This window comes from Adelges cooleyi, unplaced genomic scaffold (genome assembly GCF_023614345.1).
Source record: "Adelges cooleyi isolate 19-005CV unplaced genomic scaffold, UGA_ACOO_1.1 ACOO_flye_CR_arks_rails_tigmint_CR_PRNA_376, whole genome shotgun sequence".
NCBI lineage: Eukaryota > Metazoa > Arthropoda > Insecta > Hemiptera > Adelgidae > Adelges > Adelges cooleyi.
The window spans coordinates 799,244-821,824 of record NW_026096053.1 but is presented as its reverse complement, the minus strand read 5'-3'; the positions used below and the strand labels follow the sequence as shown (position 1 = coordinate 821,824).

The 22,581-nt window shown below is 33.4% G+C and overlaps 1 protein-coding gene across 5 annotated transcripts in view; it reads left to right on the top strand.

Moving 5' to 3' along the window:
• LOC126840903 (disintegrin and metalloproteinase domain-containing protein 11) overlaps nt 1–22,581 on the top strand; it is a 200,482-nt gene that overhangs the window by 150,996 nt on the left and 26,905 nt on the right. For all 5 annotated transcript variants that reach the window (XM_050576905.1, XM_050576904.1, XM_050576906.1 and 2 more), the window contains exons 3-7: nt 2,945–3,093; nt 4,116–4,187; nt 14,493–14,572; nt 21,724–21,793; nt 22,283–22,429. In XM_050576905.1, the coding sequence (XP_050432862.1) occupies nt 2,945–3,093; nt 4,116–4,187; nt 14,493–14,572; nt 21,724–21,793; nt 22,283–22,429 (518 nt within the window). The remainder of the gene's footprint in view (nt 1–2,944; nt 3,094–4,115; nt 4,188–14,492; nt 14,573–21,723; nt 21,794–22,282; nt 22,430–22,581) is intronic.

Genomic DNA, 22,581 nt, shown 5'->3' with positions numbered 1-22,581 from the left:
AAGCGGGCGCTATTAGATTTTTCCCGATCGGATTTCAAAAGATATGCCCGACATTGTACTCGAATATTACCATAATAATGTAACAATGTATAAAATATGGCGGTGGTAGTGTAGAAATAATGCACATTGCACTTTAATCAATGAGGTATTTTTCTTTTTTTTGGTTTTCGTCCATCTTGTATGTTTAGTTTATTTATTTATTCATTTTATTTTTTTTGTTATATTGCCCTCCTAAAAAAAAGATAGCATGTTCATTTATTTTTGACTTATACAAAATGTATAACTTCCCCTATTGCTGTTACCCACAGTCGACCGCTGATAACTCGAGTGCCTTCTTCGAGGAAAATCTTACATGCATTCTTTGTGTCGTTCGCTTCCACAGGGGTGATAATAATAATCTAACATTTTTTATTTAATCCGCTATTATTTTCTATAGTTATTTTATTCCCTGGAGTACCAGACTTAAATTATTTCTAAACGGTAACGACGCAAATCCCCTAGATAATGCTTAATACTTTTTATCATTTTATTAAATCTTAATTATTCAAACATCTATAGACATACGTCGTATGATCTATTACGATTAAATAACCCATTAACCCATCAATGTTTTTTTTTTTTTAATTGAAATTTGACAAACGTTTGTTGCATGCTTTCAGTAATTGTTTATGCTATTCAATTATAATAAGAAATTGAGGAATTCGCAGTACTTTTAAAGTTATTATAACTGAAAGCTAAAGCGGGTCTAGACAAGGATAATATCGAAAAAAACTCTAAAAGTATTAACGGGTTTTTTAATATTAATAAATAAAGAGTTTTTATACTTTTTATAGTTTATTAGAGTAAATCATTTTAATTCGAAGAAAATATAGTTATTCATTTAATAAATAAATATAAGTTTTTTGGTTTTTATCACACTTTTTATAGTTTATTAGATAACTGAAAACATAACAGTTAAACACCCGAATTAAAATATCGCCGTTCAATAACCATTAAAAACTCTTAATTGCTTACAACACCTCGGAAAAAAACAAAAGCCAAAAAATATATTTCTGTTCAAAGCTCTGATTAAGCCACACCATTATAAAACTTATACCTTATCCCCGCTTGCATTGAAGCTGAAAAAATCGCCGAGCCGCCGATGTCTGGTCTATTGAAACTTTGTCGATAAAACTGCTAGAATGAACCGGTGAGAGAGTCTTGAAGATGCTGCAATACCAATTTGTGAAAATCGTCGAGGGGTAGACAAATTACAGTCGTCTCCTTGTACGCGATAATCAACACAAAAGATATATTTATAGATATATACGAAGGCAAAGAACAAATGATTCTTTTGACAAAAATAATTCGCAACTGTTCATCCAGTAGTAGTAGGCCGATGAGAAAAAACAATTAATACACATGTGCCGGCGCGTGAGTCTATTCTATCCTGTTGGGACTAATGAGACTAAATCTCTTTGGGTCTTTGTGTGTATACATATATATATATGTGTGTGTGTGTGCATTACACTTAGTTTTGTCTCGTTTCATCTGGTTTCGCTTTGACAGCAAATGAAATTATCCGAAAAACGCCGATCAAATTACTATTTTTTTGAAACGCATCGGACGTGACAAACCTAATATAATAACTGACGAGTTTAACGGGACATTCTCTCAAAGTAAAACACAAAATCGTTATTAATTCCATCTTTTTATTGGTGTTTGAAAATGTTAACGACCGCGAGTATTGTTTCCTCGAGGGTAAGAAGAAAGAAGCGAGAAACAAATAGCCAAACTTCTAACACGCGGCCTACGGTCAACAGTATAAACTGGCAAACCGCACTTTAACTCATCCGCCGGGTGCATAATAATCCCTTAACGACCGCTGCAGAAACAGTTTTCAGAAATTATTCTAAGGTATGCCGCATAATAATATTTGGAGATAAAAATCATAAGCCAACGTGTTCGTACAAAGCAAGGGTCAGCGTAAACACTATCCAATAAATTTAGATATTATGTTTTGTTTAAAATAATCACAATATGTTTAACCATCGTCAATAAAGTCGGTTCGGTCAATTTTAAAAAACTCACTATATTATATTTTAGTATGACTTCAAAAAACAATTTGACTTTTTTTCTTTTTTTTTTTTTAAACTATTAAATATGATATTTCAATTTTAATGCTTTACTTTTCTTATATTATAACTTAGGTATAACTATAAAATATAGTAAACATTTACACAAAAACATATTTAAAATGCATTGATAGGAACCTTTACAATACATGATATAATATACTTTACAAGTCCAGGAAATTGTAATAAAATTGTCTATGATGTTATATGCAACTACTTAAAATAGGTATTGACTCCATTCTAAATGTTTCTATTGTTGTTTCTTGCTGGTTTTTGAAATGTCTTCTGACAGTGATTACCATGCATCCTGTTTAAGTATACCTAACATTGTGTATAATCAATGATAGTAATAGGTATATAATATTACACTGTTACATTATTCGCATTATTATTATATTTTAGGGGAACAAACGGTGCGCAATAAATTTATGGAATTTCCTCGCCTCAATTATATTTTATCGAGCGTGTAGAACCTTCTTGGACAATAAAAATATTATTCCTGTACATATCAATATATATTTTTTTTTTTAATCATAAAAAACCTCAACCGAGAACCAGTAGCATTAGTTAACGCGAATTTTTTCCAATAGATAATTGTTTTAATTTTATCTGTAGCTACCTCAGTGCTACAAAGACTGAGGAGAGAGTTTTCATCCAGATAGGTCGCCACCACCGACGGGCAAATCGATAATAGTCCGTTATTTTTGGGGCGCACGTGCTTTGAAGAAGAATAAAATATTCCATTTTTTTTTTTTATACTGGCTTGGTGTTTTACGATTTTCATTATTATTTATTATATAAATATATATATTTTGTGTTTTTTTTTACAGGAGAAGTGGAGAGGCTCCTGCGGGACTATCGGCAGAACCAAGAGCTGGTGCGGAACATCGGAGCCAATTACTATCAGATCATCTACCCAGTGCAAATCAGACATCATGACAAAATGGGCATCTCTACCCGAGAGGTAGGGTCGCAGAAGGTAAGCTTAAAGGAGAGCAAAAAAAAAAATCGACCTTGTCGTATATGGATGTATGTATTCGTTTGCCGTGCTACTACAAAGTGTATATAAATGTGTATATTGGTGTGTGTTATATTTATGTGTTCTATCCTTTGACGTACAAACGGCGTGTATTTGCTTTTTACGATTATTTTTCCACACATCCTGCGTACATGTATTTCTGTTGCATTTCCAATATTTGTTTATCGTGTCAACTCGTTTGCTGAGATTTGTATTCTCGTTTCCTACATACTCACAAACAAAAAAGAAACCCAGACTGAAAAAAAATGTCAATTGCCATTACCGGCACGGAAAAATTGTTGTCCATGTAAAACTAAAAGTAATATACTGAAGTAGGAGGAAGGGGGTGGTATTTTTATCGGCAATTAAATAATTTCAAAAAAACTACTCTCTTATGTGAGAATTTTCGTTTTTTTAAGTATTTTCTTTTTAATTTGTAAATTTGAAAATTGCCAATAAGAGCATAACGACAAACTTCCGGAAAGGTAAAAACAAAACCTTTTTATCTTTAAACTTCAATAATATATGTACAAAAATATAAGATATACAACACACAAAATTAAACTTAAAAAAAACATGTTACTAGTTGTTGCAGTTTATAATCTGCTACTTAACCTCTTTATAAATAAATGTCAGAAAAAATGAATAGCATTAGTGACTAAACTTTTTATAAAACATTTTACTACTTCATGTTCAAGTAATATATTATACAACTAAATCATTAGAAAAATATTAAGATTTTTTTTGTTTTGTCATTAAAAGCACTAGAAAGAGTAAAAGTCTACACTACCATTAAAATACCTGTATTATATTATTATAACTTAACAAATACAGCCAAAAATGTTACTAGTGTTATGTACATTTTGATAATTCTGAGGTAATGTTTTCAATTCTTGCTTAATAGAAGATTATGTTTTTAATAATTATAATAAATATAGTGTTGTTTTAAAGCGACGAAATGTGTAATTATTTGATTTTTACAGTTTCCCAACATGGGACCGCACGGATCCAATGACGGATACTCTTCCGGTGGATCTTTCCGGTCAAAATCTCGGGCAAGTATTAAAAAATTCATTTTTTTTTTCAGTTTATTACCAACTCGCTTGTGCCTATTTATATACATTTTTATGTATGTATATATATATAATATTATAATGTAATATATACGTGCTCGCTTTTGTGTGTGTTTTTGTGCGATGTGTCCCAAGTTCTATTACAAAATGAATGTCACCCCTAGCCCTTTATATTATCAGCCAGCGGGGGTGCGGCGTTATATAGATAACGGGCCAAAGGTCTCCAGAAAGGATAAATCGCACCTGTCCAACGGTTGGCATGTGTTGGCGATAGCGTCTACTCAGCATGGGGCTAGGCAATGAAAGTAACGAAACGACCGCCATTTTATGGATCAGGGATGTACTGGAAAAGAAAAAAGAAAGTAGAAGATATATCGCTTATATGTATAAGAGTGTAATAAATTTTACTTTTTTTTTATCCCTTAGCTTTATTCGAAATACTTAAAAGTCAATTTCAAGGATAACTATACGTATATACTATGTGTGCGAGTCGTAGACTACTCACATCAGCCAAGGGATACTATACAGGACCTAACACGAATAATAGGGACTGACATTATAAGAAAATAAAAATAAAAATCATTAAGCAAATACTATGAAGTTTAAACACAGACGCTGGTTAATTATTTTATAATCACTGGGTTCGAGTTTGCTTTGAGAAAAATGTCTGTTTGTGTGTGCCCTGCTAACCTTTTTGACATTAGCATCTGCTTTTAACATGCTAATCGTATCTCATAAATGTTTATAAACTAATTAACGTAACGACATTTGTCAAACTCGTTCCAAAAGTAATTAAAATGATTCCACTTTTTTTTTTTTAAATACCAAGAATTTTAATCAATGTAACCAAATATATACTTTATATTGGTTACATGATTTACATGATAAATATTATTATAAATTGGCGAATAACAAAACTTTACTTCATATCATATTTTACTGAATTAATGTCACGAGAAGAAATATGATATCACACACAATTGTAATTGCTGGTTTTATATTTTAATACAAAAAAGAGTTATATTGACTGTAGATTTTCAGTATAAGATGCAACATAGATATCTATGTTTTATTCTTCTTCGAAGGAAATACATTTTTTCTTAATGAGAAATTTCAATTATTTAGTAGATCAAATATAGTATAGGATATAAATAAAATGTCTGTTATTTTATCTTATTTTAAAAACTGTAAATAGTTTCAATTTTTTAATTACTAACCCACAAAAAAAAACTTTTCGGGGAATGTATTTTGTAATAAATATATATTTTAAAAATCAATTTATTAGTGGCGCAATACTATAATTAGAAAGTTAATGGTAATCCAAGAGTATTCGATTTTGGAACTTGGCTGGCTTTTGGCGTATACTCATACATCATGAAAACGTGATCCCGTGAAGAAAATATACTTACTTCTTTTGAATAAGATTATTACACGTGCCGACCTTAGGGTATGCCAACGTTTTTCATACTGTATTACGCCCTTTTCATCGTCGCACCGGCCACTGTATATAATAACCTCTCGTATTATATTATTACTATAATAGCCCATCATCGACTTTATTTTCATCTACAGAATATTCCATTCCAAATCAGTATATTTATTATATACTTTTTTTTTCATACCACACAATGTGTTTGTCTATTTTGGGGAGGTCGAGCCGTGCAGTATACTTGAACGGACAAAAACAAAAGTCAACACCGACCGGTGTATTTTTTATTTACTCGCGCGGTATTTTTTTTCTCTCGAAATTGTCCGAACAAAAAAATAAACACTAAACCGAAAACCGAGCTGCACTACGGTGGTATATAATAATAATAATGACGACGCTTTTAGTAACGGTAATCATTAGAACAAGCGAACCGGCGTAATGTGAGGCTTTGGAGCAAACAAAAACGGATGCGCACACCCTTTGATACTATCTGTATTCAGATTAGTCATTGTCGACGATTTCAACCTTTTGCGGGAAACAGAAAAACTGCGTCTGTATGACCGCATATTTGTCTTCGGCCTTCGGTACGCCATTGTTAAGTCCGACGAGTGGAGAGGTAAATCCTGATAAATTACTGGCGTTTGCTAACTTACTACTATTGCCCGGTCCGGACCGTATACCGACGGGCCAAGCACAGCTCCCGGTCGCTTTATATATATATATATATATATATAATCCACGCTATTTTCTTAAAAGTTTTATTCGGCTTCGGGATAAACAGATCCGAGTGTGTGTGTTGAGCGTAGAGGATTGTTCGGACTACATTGACTTAATGCTCTGGCACATCGATGCAAAAAAAAAAAAAAAATAAGATAAAGAGCGAAAAACCGAGAGTAACCGTTTTTTGTACTTTTGTTTTCGCGTCATTTGTTTTCCGAGTGTTTCAGTCGAACGCTAACAATAATAATCAACCGTTTCAGCATGCTCAATATAAAAACGTCGCAGTTAAGTTTTAAGAGACCCGTTTGAATTGTCGACGCAGATTAGGTGATCCGGTTTGTCCTTAGCTCCGACAAAATTACACTTAACCCTCCACTGCATGATTTTTTTTTTCATTAATTTCTCCATTCGCTGTATGATTTTTTACTTTTGTTCAAAGTGTGCTTTGAATATTCATACTTAAACTACTTGAAAAAAAAATGTTTTTTTTTAGTTTTAGTTTCGTGGAAAACGCCAAATTTTTAATTGTTCCAAATAAGGCAAACATTGTGCAGTGAAGGGTTAAGCGTTTAGCTAATAATATACCGATTTAAAAATACACGTCTTTACGCGCGTTTTTCAGTGCTAAATCTAAAACCACTTGGATATCATCCAACGAAAGGGTTCGGATTGAGCGTTTTGTAATTAGTGCGTTCACCGTGCCAACTGTTGTAGTTTTTTTTTTTATCAAGCGTTGCTCGTGACTGGTTTTACTTGATTTATTCTAGCCGTGCGTATTCTGCAAAGCGATTCTTTTACCTACATCAGAATTTCATATATTGGCCGGGTTTAAATGTAAAAAACAAAGGAACACTAGTACGCGACAGCCGTCGCCGCCACATACATCAATAGTATTGTCTGACAACAACACGAAAGGCCTAGTATTTGATCGTTAGGCACCATGTCCATATTTTTTTCATGCACTGCCAATGATGGATTCGCTTAAAAAACGGAGCACCGTGTATATTTTGTCCCCTACGCAAATGGCGTTCTCCTCGGCTGTTCTAGTTTCGCCGTTTTTCATAGACAAATCCACATTAGTGGTTTCGCGAAATTCATTTTAAGCACCGAGGTGGTTAATATTGACGTTTCGGAAGCTACTTGCTGACCTAACGGCGCGGCTATTCAAAACCATTCTTCTCTCGTGTAGAATTTTCGCATCTTAGTGAATTGCTAAGTAAACGGCTAAACAATACACCGAGTATAAGCTAAACTGCGCTGCTTGAATGGTATGCCACACTGGTTAGAACGGCCTAGATGTTTGCACGTGTTCAGTTGTTCTCGACTTTCCGAGTTCGTCTTCAGAGCGAAACATAAAATATCGGCTAGGTAAACTATCCACGATGGCTTTTAACACATTCATAGTGTTTTCTCATTCTTCGGCAACATTCATGGCCGTTATTTCGACGAGCAACACTCAGAACAGGAGAACACGGCATCGCCGCCTTCGGCTGTTGTTGCTTTGGTTGTAAACCGAACCCAAGTCTCTGCCGCGGTTAAGAGAAAAAGTCGAGGCGCTGTGCTCGGGGGGGGGACTCGACAAGCCACTTAAATCGGTCGTCTGGACGAATTAAATAGTTTACGGTTTCTCCGTTCTTTTTGCCACTATATACGAGACATGAACGTTTTGCTCCTCTCGTCCTCTGCCAGCGTTTCGGGACCGGCCGGCACAAAAGTTTTAATTGAAAACACTTGGAAGTGTTTTGCGCATAAGCCGCAGACACGGTCGCACATAACACCGACAAACAGGCCGAAATCGCCTTGCCGACGTGCCGCAGTGATTATACATTCTGTGTATGTATTATAAATAGTGATTTCGGCGAATAATGTAAATCCGGTCTATGCCCGGATCCGACCACTCGACGTGGCCCGCCGAAGAGGAGGATACGGCTAAGACAAATAGGGTAAACCGAATAATCAATCGCCTCACTCCCATTGGCGCTATTAAAAGCATATTCTGTAAACCCATTAATGTCGTCGTCGTCGCACAACAATAATACTACAGCCATTGTCTTCGCGGTGTGTATAACTTGCTTCTTCTATAGTTGCCGTCAGCTCAAATCGGATATCCGGGGGCTAAAGAGTTCAAATTATATATTTCATATGGTCCACATATGGAAGCATGCGATCTCGAAAGATGTAAGTTTGACATTATCCCTCGGATTGAAAATCGCCGACAGTCGGAACTAGTTCCGACTGGAATTTTTTTTTATATCAGACAATAGGTCGAATTTATAAAAAATTATTTAAATATTATTCTTGCCAACCGTTCAATAAACGTTTGGGGCATTACAGCCTACAACTGGCCACTCTTTATTGTTGAACATCATTATGTAGTCGCCGAGGGCCATGACCATCGCCAAATCCTACTACGTTGACACTGTCTGACTGGCTAACATAAGGGTGGAAAGTGTATGGCATGTGCATTTGACACAGGTCGTTTAATCGTCAGACCTCGGCCTTTCCTCTTTTTTTTCTTTAAATTTCGACGCCAGTTTATGATTTTATAGTACTTCTGTCCTCCGTTAAAATTACAAAATCATTATTACTATACATTTTATTAATGAAATACGTATACTTTTCTAATTAAACGTCCATTATATTTTTTCAAAAGCAAATCTTACCTGTTAAGTGTTGTAAGTTACCAATATAATAATATTAGGTACACTCTATGGGGCTTTGCTTTTGCGTAGTTTTATGTATATGTGTATGGTAGATTGACTAATAATATCACTAATGTTTCTGAAATAAAAAATTAAAACATATTAAATTTAAGTTCCAAGTAATATCAAAACCATAAATTGTTGTCGACACTAACAATAACCTACGATTACCACCGAAAAACGTTTTAGTTTCTATGATAAAATAACGATATTAAAATGTTTATTCAACAATATGGTTTGTCTAAGCTTTTAGTAGTTAAACTATAGCATTCTAGTTCAAAGCTAATGTAAATTTTGGCGTTTTATAGTTAGTAAAAAAAAGAACACTTAATTCGGCAGTTAAGTATAAAAAGTTTAAGAAAACGACTGAAGAAGTATCAATAAATTCAAGCAATTTTATACACCCATAAAAATGTTTGAAAAGATAGACGGCCACATTTTATATATAATTATACAACCTATTTCGAAAAACAAAAAACTTTGTATTATGTTATGCTTTATAGTAGAAGGTTTATGTAGATAACTTATGTAATAGTTATATTTATTACTATCATAAAATTTAGAATAATATTTGTATGATCTATATTTAAATCAACCTAAATATATAAACCTAAATATGCTTTGTCGCAAAACTCTGAAGGTATTGCTTTTACAATAACGTTTTTTTTTCAATTTTGTTTCAGAACATTGTTCTTATTTAACTAAACAGAAATCACATATACGCGATTCCTTGACACTAAAAATACATTAATAAACACTTTGCTTTGTATCATAATGAACGACATGTATCCTTCGAAAGTACAAAATAGATTCGATACAAACACTTTTAAAATAAATCGGTTCGACGGTTAAAATGTTTGACCCATCAGATACAAAAAAAAAACCACACAATATTAAAACCAATAGAGGTCCAAACCGTAACCCAAAAAAATATCTCTGTCGTCTAGTTATATAGGCTTTGACAATATAAATTTAAACAGTTTTTCAGTAATGCAAGTCGAGTGAACATAAAACCCAATCGCATTTTTTCCAAACAGTTTTCAAACTGTAGTTGTACTAAGTGTATTACTTTGAATTTTCCCCCCTTTGAAATATTAACAATGATGAGAATTGGGTCATTTCGGTGAATATCGGTTGCCTCCTTTCGAGTTTTATGCGGTAAATTATTATAATAAACACTGTTTTACACAATTTAGTTTTATCACTTTGTAAAAGTTGAAAATCGTTTTCAGCCGAAACGGCTATTGACAAGTAGTTCTTAGTAATATTACATTATGCTCCGCCAACAGCTATTGTGTACAGTGCAGTTCTCGGAAAAACGTTTTTGTAAAGTTTGGAAAATCTGTTTCGATTCTTTCAATAACATCATTCATATAATTATTAAAATCTTGGTCGTTGGTTCGTTATTCCTACCCACGCAGCCGTGTCTCGTGCCCATAAATGAGTCGATGCACAAACGACCAGGTATAATATTTTCAAATAATATATTTTATACCGGCGACGCCATAATGAACCTTTGTAGAAAATAGTATGCTACTTTAATTCAATTCGTCTGCAACAAATAAAAGGGTTGGATACGAAAACGCGCTCAACGAAGAAAACTTTTTCCCCTCTTTCTAGTTGATCATTGCTCCGTTATTATCCCTCGTGTCTGACTCGAACTTACATTTTTTTTTTCATTTGTTCTATTCCACCAAGGTTCAATCCTCTTTTAAACACACACATGCTCAAAACGCTACAGTGCTATCTGAAATCATTTTTATTTTATTTTAATAAAAACTTTACATGAATAAAATAATATAAAATATCATCGCACGCATAAAAATTAGAAATTTTATGAAAACACACTTTTACCCTTTGGTTAAGTACCACTTTACAGACATTATTGAACAGTATACGCATAGAAGAAAAAATCTTCTTCGACAAACTATCGAAACTAGTATGCAGGTCTAAAAACTTTTCTCATTACCAATTTTAAAAATAATACAAATCCTCCTTATTCTTGAAACGCCAGGATGTCAAACGTTTTTTTTTTTTTTTTTGGAAATGTTTTACAATAGCGATATTTTGAGATTTACTAATAGCCGTACTTGAGTATTATCAAAGTTTCAAACTGGCTAATTTAGATAGCCTCTTGTACAGTGAAATGGTTATTAGATTCGACCACTCTTTTTAACGATTATGTTAGTTCCTAATTAGTTTGTACAATTTCAACGATTATCTGTTCTCCGGAATTCTGTTGAAGTTTCAAAGGTGTTCGCTACCATTTAACAACCGTCTCGTTTAAGCTGAACCAGCTACGAATAATTTAAATATTAAATTATCATTATCGCAGCGATAAAGCGTACCCGGTTAAGTGCTAAAACGTTGTTGGGTCAGGTTCGAATTGAATTCAGTGTAGACCCAAACGATACTCATACGGTGACGGAAAAAAAAGAGAGAGAGAGACTAAATCGGAACGGGAAGCGATAATATTTTATTGTCATGACTATGGGAAATACCGGTTAGAATAATGAGAAATTAGAAAATTATTGCGGAAGTTATCCTTTAGAAAAAGAAAAACTTAACTTTAGTTCTAAAGACGTCGTGGGACAAGGATCAAAGCATAACGGTATAAATATATATGGAAAAATACAATTTACTTTACTCTGAAGTCTGAAGGGAAAAAACTATAACTATATATTATATACATTTATATTATACACATTAATAGAAAATGAAAGGGAGAAATAAATCGTGAACCGCTTTTAGAGCGTTCAGGCCTTGGCCGTTCTCCTATGATTTATTATGAAACTAAAATACCGACCGATTCGCCAAATATGATCCGGTTTAAATCTCTTAAGATCCAAAATAACAATATTTAATTAAATTTTTTTCCATTACTTTCACGAAAGTATCAGTTTTCCGATAATTTATGTAAAGGCACGTCCATCGTGTTTCCGAAAGTAATTTTATTTGAATATTAAAAGCTGACACAAAAACACTATAACTAAAAAGTAAAACTAATTAGGCGGTCGATAACCAGTTTTAGCTTCAAAGTAATTATTTCTCAAATTAAAACGAACTTTAAAAGGGAAATGTAGTGAATTGTTTTAATACTGTTTTGTTTTTCTACCTACGCGCAATATTATACCGAGCGCTTAAACTAAATACTTTCAGCCTAAACTTCAAATTAATTATAAATCTAGAATATTATTTGCCACGAATTATAATCGACTGGTAGTTATTTTTACAAGGTAGTCAAAATCATTCAAAGGTTATTATAATATTCGATGTCAGGGTGTACACAAAATCGTGAACTTTTAACATTTTTAGAATTAAGTGTATACATAGCGTTTACCTTTCAAACAATTCCTTGATAAAAAAAAAGTACCATTAATAATATTAAGACAATTTATAAATTGTACTAACGTTTCACCTGGTTTCGATAATTATTATTTTCTTAATTCTAGCCAATTACAGAATACGGTTTTTTTTTTAATTTACTTATAATATTCTCAGAGTTTCCTTTTCTTAGAGCTGCACAGTTCTTTCTAACCTGCAATGGATAAATGTATGTTTTTTTTTTTTTGCTTTCTTTTTAATCTCGGTCCCGCGTTAAAGTTTTGTTTCATGTTAGCGCATACATTTAGCTTATCTGCGGACCAAGGGACGATCTTCATACTTTTCTTGCGCATAACCTATAAATCCGTTGCCCGTGATTTATTAGTCTTGATTTTCGCGCAAAAGTTTTGACATTCTTTTCTCAAATCGTGTAGCGAACGTGAAAGTCCCGAGAAAAACTTTTCGGATTGGGTGACAACAAAGACTTTGAATTCAAATTGAACGCAATTTTCGTAACAGAAAAAATATACTCTAAATAACTGGGTACACACGGCAAAATAGCGCTGAAAATAAGAAAAAAAGCATCTACACTCGACGTGGTTCTTTGATGTTTAAACTTTATTAGAAATTTTAATATAACAAAAAAAATCCCAATGAAGTCGAATTTAAATGGAAATAGTTCTTTTCCTGTGTAAAAAAAAAAAAATGAATCTCTGCTCCGGTTGAAGGTGTGTTGTGTTTTTTTTTTTAATTTTTCTTCTTAGTCGATTCGAAATGCATTATAATAATATTTCAGAGGTTCGTTTGAAACAGCGTCTCGAGAAAAACATGGCATTCACAAAACGCGCAATAACTGGAATTATAACGACCGAACACGAGACATGATAAAAACGTCTGAAGTAAATCATTTTCTCACTAATTGGCATTTGCTATTAGCTGTGTGGAATATATGTTTAAACGTACCACTTGAAGCTTTTGCCTCGATCAAAATTAACATGTCAATTGTCAATATTATGAAGGAAGCACACAACTCCAACTTAAGTTAATGATTACACATTCAAATTAGTCATTTGCGATTGCGGTGGCACCATAATATCATTTAAACGTTTTACGGCTGCGCGTGTACTTTGTTTATGAGCCTTTTCAACCGATAAAAGATGTCGGTTAGACGATATAGACTTTTTTTTTTAATCCTCTGGAAGTTTAAAAAAATTCAATTAGCTCTCCAGAGACGATAGACCTACTTGTTTTCATTTTATCTGTATAACTTGTATAGTAAAATCAAAATATCAAACACTTGGCCTCATGCCAATATTAGCGGTTTATAAAAATAATAATTTACACATAAATTTTGAACATTCATTTATAATAACAATAATAAGTGGGTATAGGAAGATCTTTTCGCTGGACGATAAGTCTCGATAACGTTATATAGGGCCTTTGTGCGTTTAAAAAAAAAAAACATCAAAGAGCGGCAAGAGAAGTGTGGGAAAAAAGAACAACAACAAAATCATTTTTAAACAAAAAACAGGCCATTTTGTTTCTCTTACAACCGTCTCTTACAGCCTACTCTACACGTGGTGTGCGACTCGAGTAGAGTATTGTTCATAGAAAGTTTGCCGTGCGTTGCTAAAGGCCACTTAAGCTTTGTCACATGATCAAAGCTGTCTTTTACAGATGACTATGTGCGTTTCCGGGTTACATTATTCGCCCTTTGAGAATAGTCAATAAACTGTGCACGGCAAATGTCAATTAGAGTCTCCCCATAGAATTGAACTGTTCCCGTTCTCTTTACACAAGTGTAATATAACAATGTGTAGTCCGGTCATATAAATTATATTTATCTTATATATAATATATACACATCGTCGAACTCGGTAAACCCGTCCGTCTGAAGCTTTTAGCGAATTCCAATTCGCATTGTATGGCCAATTTTATAGTTACAAACTACTAGTCGGTTGTGTTTAGGTACAATCATATTATATGCGCGCTTGTACTTATGTGTGTTGTAAATTATATGGCGAGCTTTAAACCGTAATACGTGTATCGCCGTATTAAACATTATTGCTATTGTTGTTGTTGTCATTATAACGTTGTTTTTTTGTTTTGCAGATGGGGAAACATTTTCACAGAACTTCAATACTAATAAAAGCGTTCAACCATAAATTTCGTCTCGACCTGGAGCTCAACACGTAAGTAAAATAAATACTACTATAGTAAATCCTATAGTAATTCATATGCGATGCGGAAAGAGAAAAAGAACCTCTTTTCGGCATTTCCCAAAATTATGTTACTGCTATTTTCTGATAGTTCATTGATTTTCAAACAATTTGATACCTGGTACATCTTTGTAGCCAAAACAAAACTGACAATGTTATTACACTTTGAAGTTTGCTAATGTTTTGCCGTTTCTCTCGACATCGACGTTACCGGCAAGAAGTCCCATTTCGCTTTCCGCATCACATATAATATATCTAGTATACATTTTTTAGGAAATTCAGCTTTTCTATCAACAACGTATAAACGTTATAAAAAAACGACATATGATTACATAAGTCTTAAAAATATGAAATATTTAGTTTTATAATAATCGTTTGTTTTAAAGAAAAATATCTAAAAAAAAAAAACGCTTAACCATAAAAGCAATGATACACATTAACGTGTTTGCGTATTTCGGTAGCAATGCTATTATCATCAGCGCTCACAACAGACTTAGACCGATTACGGTTAAACAACCTCCTATTATACCTTTATAGCACCGGCATATCGGAAGTAATGACTCATCGTCAATAAGTGTATTTACAAATTTTAGTAAAATATTTTGTAATTGATTAAGTCCCGGTTAAACATTTTTTTCTTATTTTTTAACATTTCTATTGTCCTTTAATATAATAAGTTTTTTAAAACTATTTGTTTATCTTAAGTAATTTCCCTGATTTTATGCTATGGTTAGTATCCGCTCTTGATTTGTATGTTCCTTATAATAATTATGTTCTTTGAAGCTGTATTCGTTTTGTCTGACCTGCATAACATTTACCACACTCTTCACATTGCATTTTATAAATCCACGATTTATATCCTTGCTCTATTTTATCTTTGTTGAATTCCTTGTGATAACTGGAAAAAAACCGTAATCGAATTTAAAATGTTTTCTTCGCCCCTCTTACAAGCGTGGTTGCTGTCCTGACTTCCCTTAGCTCAAAGCACTACAGCAGGTGTTTTCATTGATCAATTTAGTTGAAATTTGGCATGCTCGCGGTCTTAAGGATAGTAAAGAAATCTATGAGATGCCAGGGGCAAAAAATAAAATTCGGACTACCCCGGTGTACATATGCCGACCTATGGCCGATCGCCACTTGACCTCACCATAATATTATCGATGACAGTCTTTGCAGACCAATCTCGATTCATAATTTTACGATTAAAAAAAATGTTGCCAACAGCAGTTTCCTATCTTGTAATATTCTGATGTCGGATTACAAATAACTGTTATTATATTTTATCCTACTTGGCAACGTTGAAAATCACAACAACTGATTATCATGTTCATATTTCGTGAGAAACGGTAACTGCGTATTCTTTTATATTATTTTATACGCTTAGGTTATTGTTTTTTTTTTTTCAAATTAACGTTAACAATGGTCTGTACCCTATATAGTTGTTAAACAGCTCAAGAAACGCGCGTTGATCATCCGGTACGGTATGCTGGGACAATAGCATTAACGTGTACAATGTCTTAAAAGCAGTTCCGTTACCGAGCCGAAGAATATAAAGAGGGGGAAAAGATGTATATGTATAATATGTATATATATATATATATATGTGTGTGTGTGTGTGTGTGTGTAGGTATGCGCCGTTTTCTTTTTTTTTTCACTGTTTCCTCTCCCCTCTTTTGTTCCATACACTCTTGCCGGAACTTTTAACATATATATATATATACATATAATTCTGCCGACAATTTCCCTCCGTTCAGAGTAACGGACGGCGACGGTGCAAATGAGAGAACGAGGCTGGTGCTGAATTAAAAACGCAGTGCAGCCGATAACGATCAAATCATTGTGTCTAGGTTGAAAAGAGCAGTAGGATTTTAAAATGCGAAACGTTGAAATTTATGCGTCACTTTGGAATTACCATATTTTTCATTTTTTTTTCGCCTCACGCCCTACCGGCCGTTTGTTCCCTTTATATTTGGCCGTTCGTTATACACATATATATATATAAATAAATGTACACACTCTTTCATAATGATTATTTATGTATTCCAAACGTATTTCGGCACTGCAACTGTTGGGGGATAAAAGAGAAATTACGTGTTATCCGAACGGCTAAGAGTGAGACGAAGAAAGAGAGGAGAGACTTACCTACAAAAAACTTAACTTTAAACCGCGAAATCCTGTATAGCGAAGTCATAAAGTCTGATTATTTTATTATTCCCCATTAGCTTATTTCGATTTCCCCGTTGGATTTTCTTCGCCGACTAAATACATCGAATGCGTTTTTTTTTTTGTTAACTAGAAATGCGGATATAAAAAGTTAAACGTTACCAAAACTGTAAATCACCCGACAAACTCGGGATTGGCCATTTCGGAAAATAAAATATGTGCCAATATTACCAGTTACAATAATAGTTGTAACTTTGATAATTACAAATTTTAATGGGTTAGGTTAGGTTAGGCTATATAAAAAAACACCCTATATATAAATACATAACTGGTGTAACTAATACATATTTTATTGTGTAGTTAAATAAATCACCGTTTATGTGTTTTTTAGCGTTTTAATTTTGAAAAATTATCATTGTCGATTTTTATTAACATTTTTGGACATTCGTCAAATGACAAATCCTAATAGTAGATGTGTACTCGTATTTTCTATTGAACGCATTTTTTATACATTTTTTTTTTAGTATGTATTAGTACGTTCGTATGAATATTGCATGACATTTACGGAGAACGGTCGCATTGCTCGGTTTGATGGATAAAAAAGAGAAATATTCCTATCCTCATGTTTTAAACAAAACTATTTCATGACGATTCTAGTTTATAAGCAGCTGCGATTTTTCTTTTACATGCATCATAAGAGAGACACATTTTTATTGTCTTTCGTTTTGAACGGCTTCGTTATTTCTTCAAGTTCTCCACACGGATATTTTCTACGGCGCGGCGATCCATTTAAATAATTAAATATTTTCCAGTTATAGGTATCACCATTTTGAAGTCGTTGTTTTAATGAGGTTTGCTTAACTAAAATTAAAATTAAAAAACATTAATAAGTTTTTACAGAAATTGTTAATTTTTCTTATTAAATTTAACTTTATGAAAAAATATTATAAGCACAGATTTACAAAATAATTATATACCTTTATATACATTTTATTGTATAAAAATCATATATTTTTTTTTTTTTTAAGTAAAAACATACTTAGACCATTAATGTAGAATTTAACATATTGAACTATCTTTTTCAATTCCATCTAGTATTACTTATTTAATTAAATGACCGTTACGGTTTATTATTTAATGAAACTACCATACGCTAAACAAATAATATTTAATTAAGATAAATATAGAGACCGAAAAATTTAATAATAATTATGGCAACTCCCAAACCATATTTTACTATTTAAAATGTTTGAATATCTATTCAGATTTTTGTTCTACAAATTTAAACACACACTAACAACTATCAAAAAAAATATATTTGAAAACCCGTCATGACGTCAAGACAGAATGGGACTAGGATGTTATTATAAATAGTATGTTAGAGATATAATAGGTATTCGGGATAAAGGTAGTGTTTTTGCTTAAAAAAAGGCAAATCGTTTTTTAGAATTCATTAAAAACCGTCAGAGTTAAAAAAGAAGAGTAAATAGTTGGTTACTTATCACGAAAAAATGTTCTTTCCAGCTCAAAGCTCGTTGCTAGCAGCTGTCGTCCGGTTTTTCTTTCACTGGCAAACCGACATTATGCACATGTCGCTCTCGGTAAAAAAGTAATTCTCGTTTCCCTTTTTTACCATTTTTTTTTCCTTTTGCGTCCGAATCTTAGTCGCAATATTCGTTTTATTATTACGGGATCACGTACGCACACGTCGGGAGGTGCGTTAGGAATTCTCAATCAGGTCACATAGCGGTAGAGGAAAAAAAAATAATAATATTAAAAGGAAATCCATTAATCGTATAGGTCGCGTCATCGTTTTGCATGCATTCCAAATGACAGTTGTATTATTATATACATATAGTTAAAAATAGCACTTTTGCCAGTATATCGACAGACACACGGCCGCCAACACAACAATATCTTATTTCTTCCAAGTGCCACATACACTTATATATATAATGCATCATAATGGATAACCGGCAACATCTCTGAAGGAAACGCACGCCGCCGACGGGTTTCTTTCATTAGTCTTGCGTGTGTTACGAGCGGTAGGGGAGGGCAGAAGTTCGGACAGAAGGGGTAATCAATCATCGTTCTAGAATTGTCGCTTATAACTACCGACGAGAGAATGGCATTAGCGAGTGCGAAGTTCCCCCATCCCGCCGACCTCTCCTACCTTCTCCTTTGTCCGACTCGTCTCTATATCCTGACCCGCCGCACGGCCCTTTGACATGTAAAACATAATAATGGCTTTGTCATCCCTCCCGTCCGTCCGTCGACCCTATTCTCTCTCTCTCTTCTCTCTCTCTGCCTGATATGGAAATAGGTGTTCATTTTCTGACACACACACACAAAAAACCCATTCTCGACCGAGGCTTTTCAATAGCAAAAGGGTTTCCCGGGAACACACACACACACACACACAAAGTGTTTAACCCGTCTGTCCGCGATTCCATTCAAATTTGATCAAATTTATGGCGCGTGAAAAGCAAAGGAATTTAAAATATATTATACGCATTCCGCGTACGGTACTTTATTATATTATCGTCGTTTCTTTTTATTTATTTTTTTGCCGGCGTCGACTTAACGCTCTCGTATACATAATTTACACGCAAATCGCCTTTGATCACCGCAAACATTATTATATATACCGGAGGAAAGAGGGAGGGCTTCATAAACAACACTCGAACGCAAATACTTGTACAGGCCGGAACGATATTAATTCGACTTCCGGACTGTGTCACCGACAGTACACATACTACATAAATATATAATATATATGTATATATATATATATATATATACACGCACACGCATACATACCATATACGCACGACCCTGTAAATCCAAAAAGTTTGCCTTGTTTGCTCGTGTTCATAATATAAATATATATATATATACATACATTATGCGCACAAGTCAAACGTAACACGAGTAAATTTGCCCGTCTTTGTTTAACAACTCGTAAAGTAGAATTACACCGTGTAAATAATCTTGTCTTCAATGAGTTTGTTATTATTTTAAGACGATACGTATATTATTATACAAATATTAGACCCAAAGAGGATAAAAACTTTTTGATCTTCAATTACACGCGGGTTTCGGTAAATCACACCGGTGTTCCCGCACAGAAATTGACAAATTTTTCGCTTCTTCTTTTTTTCGCATCATTAGTTAATCGACGCCCCCCCCCCCCCCCGAATTACTTACGGTTCAAGAATTTATAAAAAGAAAATATATTAAAATTATTAAGTAATGGCCATCATGCACAAATAATTTGTTAGTAGACTACCATTATTAGTCATTTACAGTGATAAGGAGTGTAAATATGTGTAGAGCGTCATTTACTATTCTCAGATAAACACGTACTACAAAATCACTTTAGACACTGTGGACCTGTGGAATATCTAAAGCGGATTGAATTTGATTCTTTATTGTAACTCTCTAACCACTCTGCCATTCTAGACACGTGTCTGCCAGTCTGCAACGTGTGACCAACTAAACTAAACTAAACGTTTCTTTTTCGAATTTAACGCGATATACAGAAATATTAGCTGGAGTTTAATAAATAAAAAAAAACAGTCTGATCAACAGTAATATTTATTATCCGAGACAACTAATATTGACGTGTATCGGAATGATAAAAGCTTTTTTGGTTTTCGTTGTTTTCTTGTCACTAATAATATCGTTAAATCGCTTCTCCTGTAAGTACGTATTCCTGTAACGTGCATTAACCGTAAAACGATAATATATATTGTATCACGTTAGATACCTGTATGTCTAGAAGATGCGAGGAATTTTGACGTTTTCGATTACGCGAGCATTACGATGCCGAAAGCTGAGCGTTTTATTGATTTCCATTTGAGTGTGCAATAATACATTATAAAAAAGTAATAATAAAAAAAAAAAGATCAGCCGTTTTTCCATGCGTTTTGTTTTTTCCCCCGCTGTTAGCACGTCGTGTATGCGTAAGCTCTTTTTTGGCCAACGTCACTACCACTGTCGATCAAAAATTATTTTGCTCATTAAAAATAATACTATATATTTACCAACAGTACGCGTGTACCTATGTGCGATTCAGCAACGACGTTAAAGATATATATATATATATATTTTTTTTACCCCCAAACTTCCTTACGGTCGTCAGTCTGTCTGCCAGAAAGAAAGAGCTCATAAAATATAATATGTTATCCATCAGGATTGAACGAATAAATCCTATTATTTGTAGACCGATGTATTAGTAATCTGACATGGCAGCCCAGGATTATTCTCCTCCGGCTTCCTTGTTCTTTTCCTGCCTATAGACAGTTAGCTCGAAATCTCTTACTGCCGTCTAATGACGGATTATATATTTATTTATTTGCTTCACTTTTACTCCCGTTTTTTCTCCTTTTGGTCGGCCGCCGTCAGAAACCAAGAAGACTGGGACGACAGTATAGCTACGACTCGAGTCGTTCTTTACATTGTATATATACAATATATTGAATCCACTTCTAGCAGGTACGCTTTTTCGATTTGCTGAAAATCAATGTATAGATATAAAGCGCAGTGGGCAATCGGGTTGTCGTTGTAATGGGGATTTAATTGTTTTCAAAGGTCGTCGAAAATAAATTGCACGAAATCGCGTTATAGTTATTTGAACAAATCACTTCCAGCAAAGGGCAAAAGTAAAAATAAAAATCTCGCCCATAAATAAAGTAAATACGCCTGTAATGAAATAAAATACATTTTTTTGATGTCCTATCAAACCAAAAACGCGCGTAAGATTAAGCAGACTTTCTGTAAATCCAAAGAGTGCTCACCCTATATTAAATTTAATTGAATTATCTATTGTATAATGTGTATTAACTTATTGGTAATTTGTAAATTATGTAAGTATTAACTATTAATCATAAAATAGTATTTATTGTTTCATTTTATCGTCTTGTAACTACATTAAAATACAATTTTTTCTTTTTTTTCAGTCAATTACTAGCACCGAATTTAGTACAGAAACATTTTTTACCTCACGGAGCTGAACAGGTGTCCAAACAAGTATGTATATCATTATACCAAAACAATTTTTAAATATATTATAATGTATTTATAAAAGCAAAAATCTAAGTATTTGATGTATATTATGCGATCGTTTGGTCATAAGCTATTTTACCAACGTACGTCGATAGTACTATATATTATAAATAAATCACAAAAAAGTTGAATTAAAACACGTTATTGTACGAACAATAACTTGTCAGCGTAGCTAAAATCTAACGAGATACAAATTTCATTTAAAAAATATAAACTGCAGTTTGAAAATATTGGAGGAGTTATTTCATTAAAACATTTAATCTAACCAAACCCTTTTTATATTATTATGGATTATTTATTATAACTGCAAACTTTTATTAGTGGTGACTTTTCAATCGAGTATGCGATACTTGAAAACGTTTAAACTGCACAACGGTTTAATCGGTATAATGAAAAGCCTCTTGACAGGTAATCGCTGTTCTCTAACGTTGTATTATATTTTTTTGTATCTAGGAAATTGAACATTGCTATTATCACGGTACAGTGAAGGACATACCGGGTGCCACGGCTGCGTTCCACACGTGCAACGGTGTCGCCGGAGTGATACACATAGGCAATGAGACGTTCATTATACATCCGTTCTACGGTGGAGACTTGTCGGTCAGTATCGCCATGTTACACAGTATATTATTAACAATATTATTATAGTACCAAAAATCATTTGCGTTTCATCAATTAATTCCCCGGATTTTGCCGCTTATTCGAAACATTAACGTGGGAATTCGTGGAAAATCTATAAAATGTAATTACCT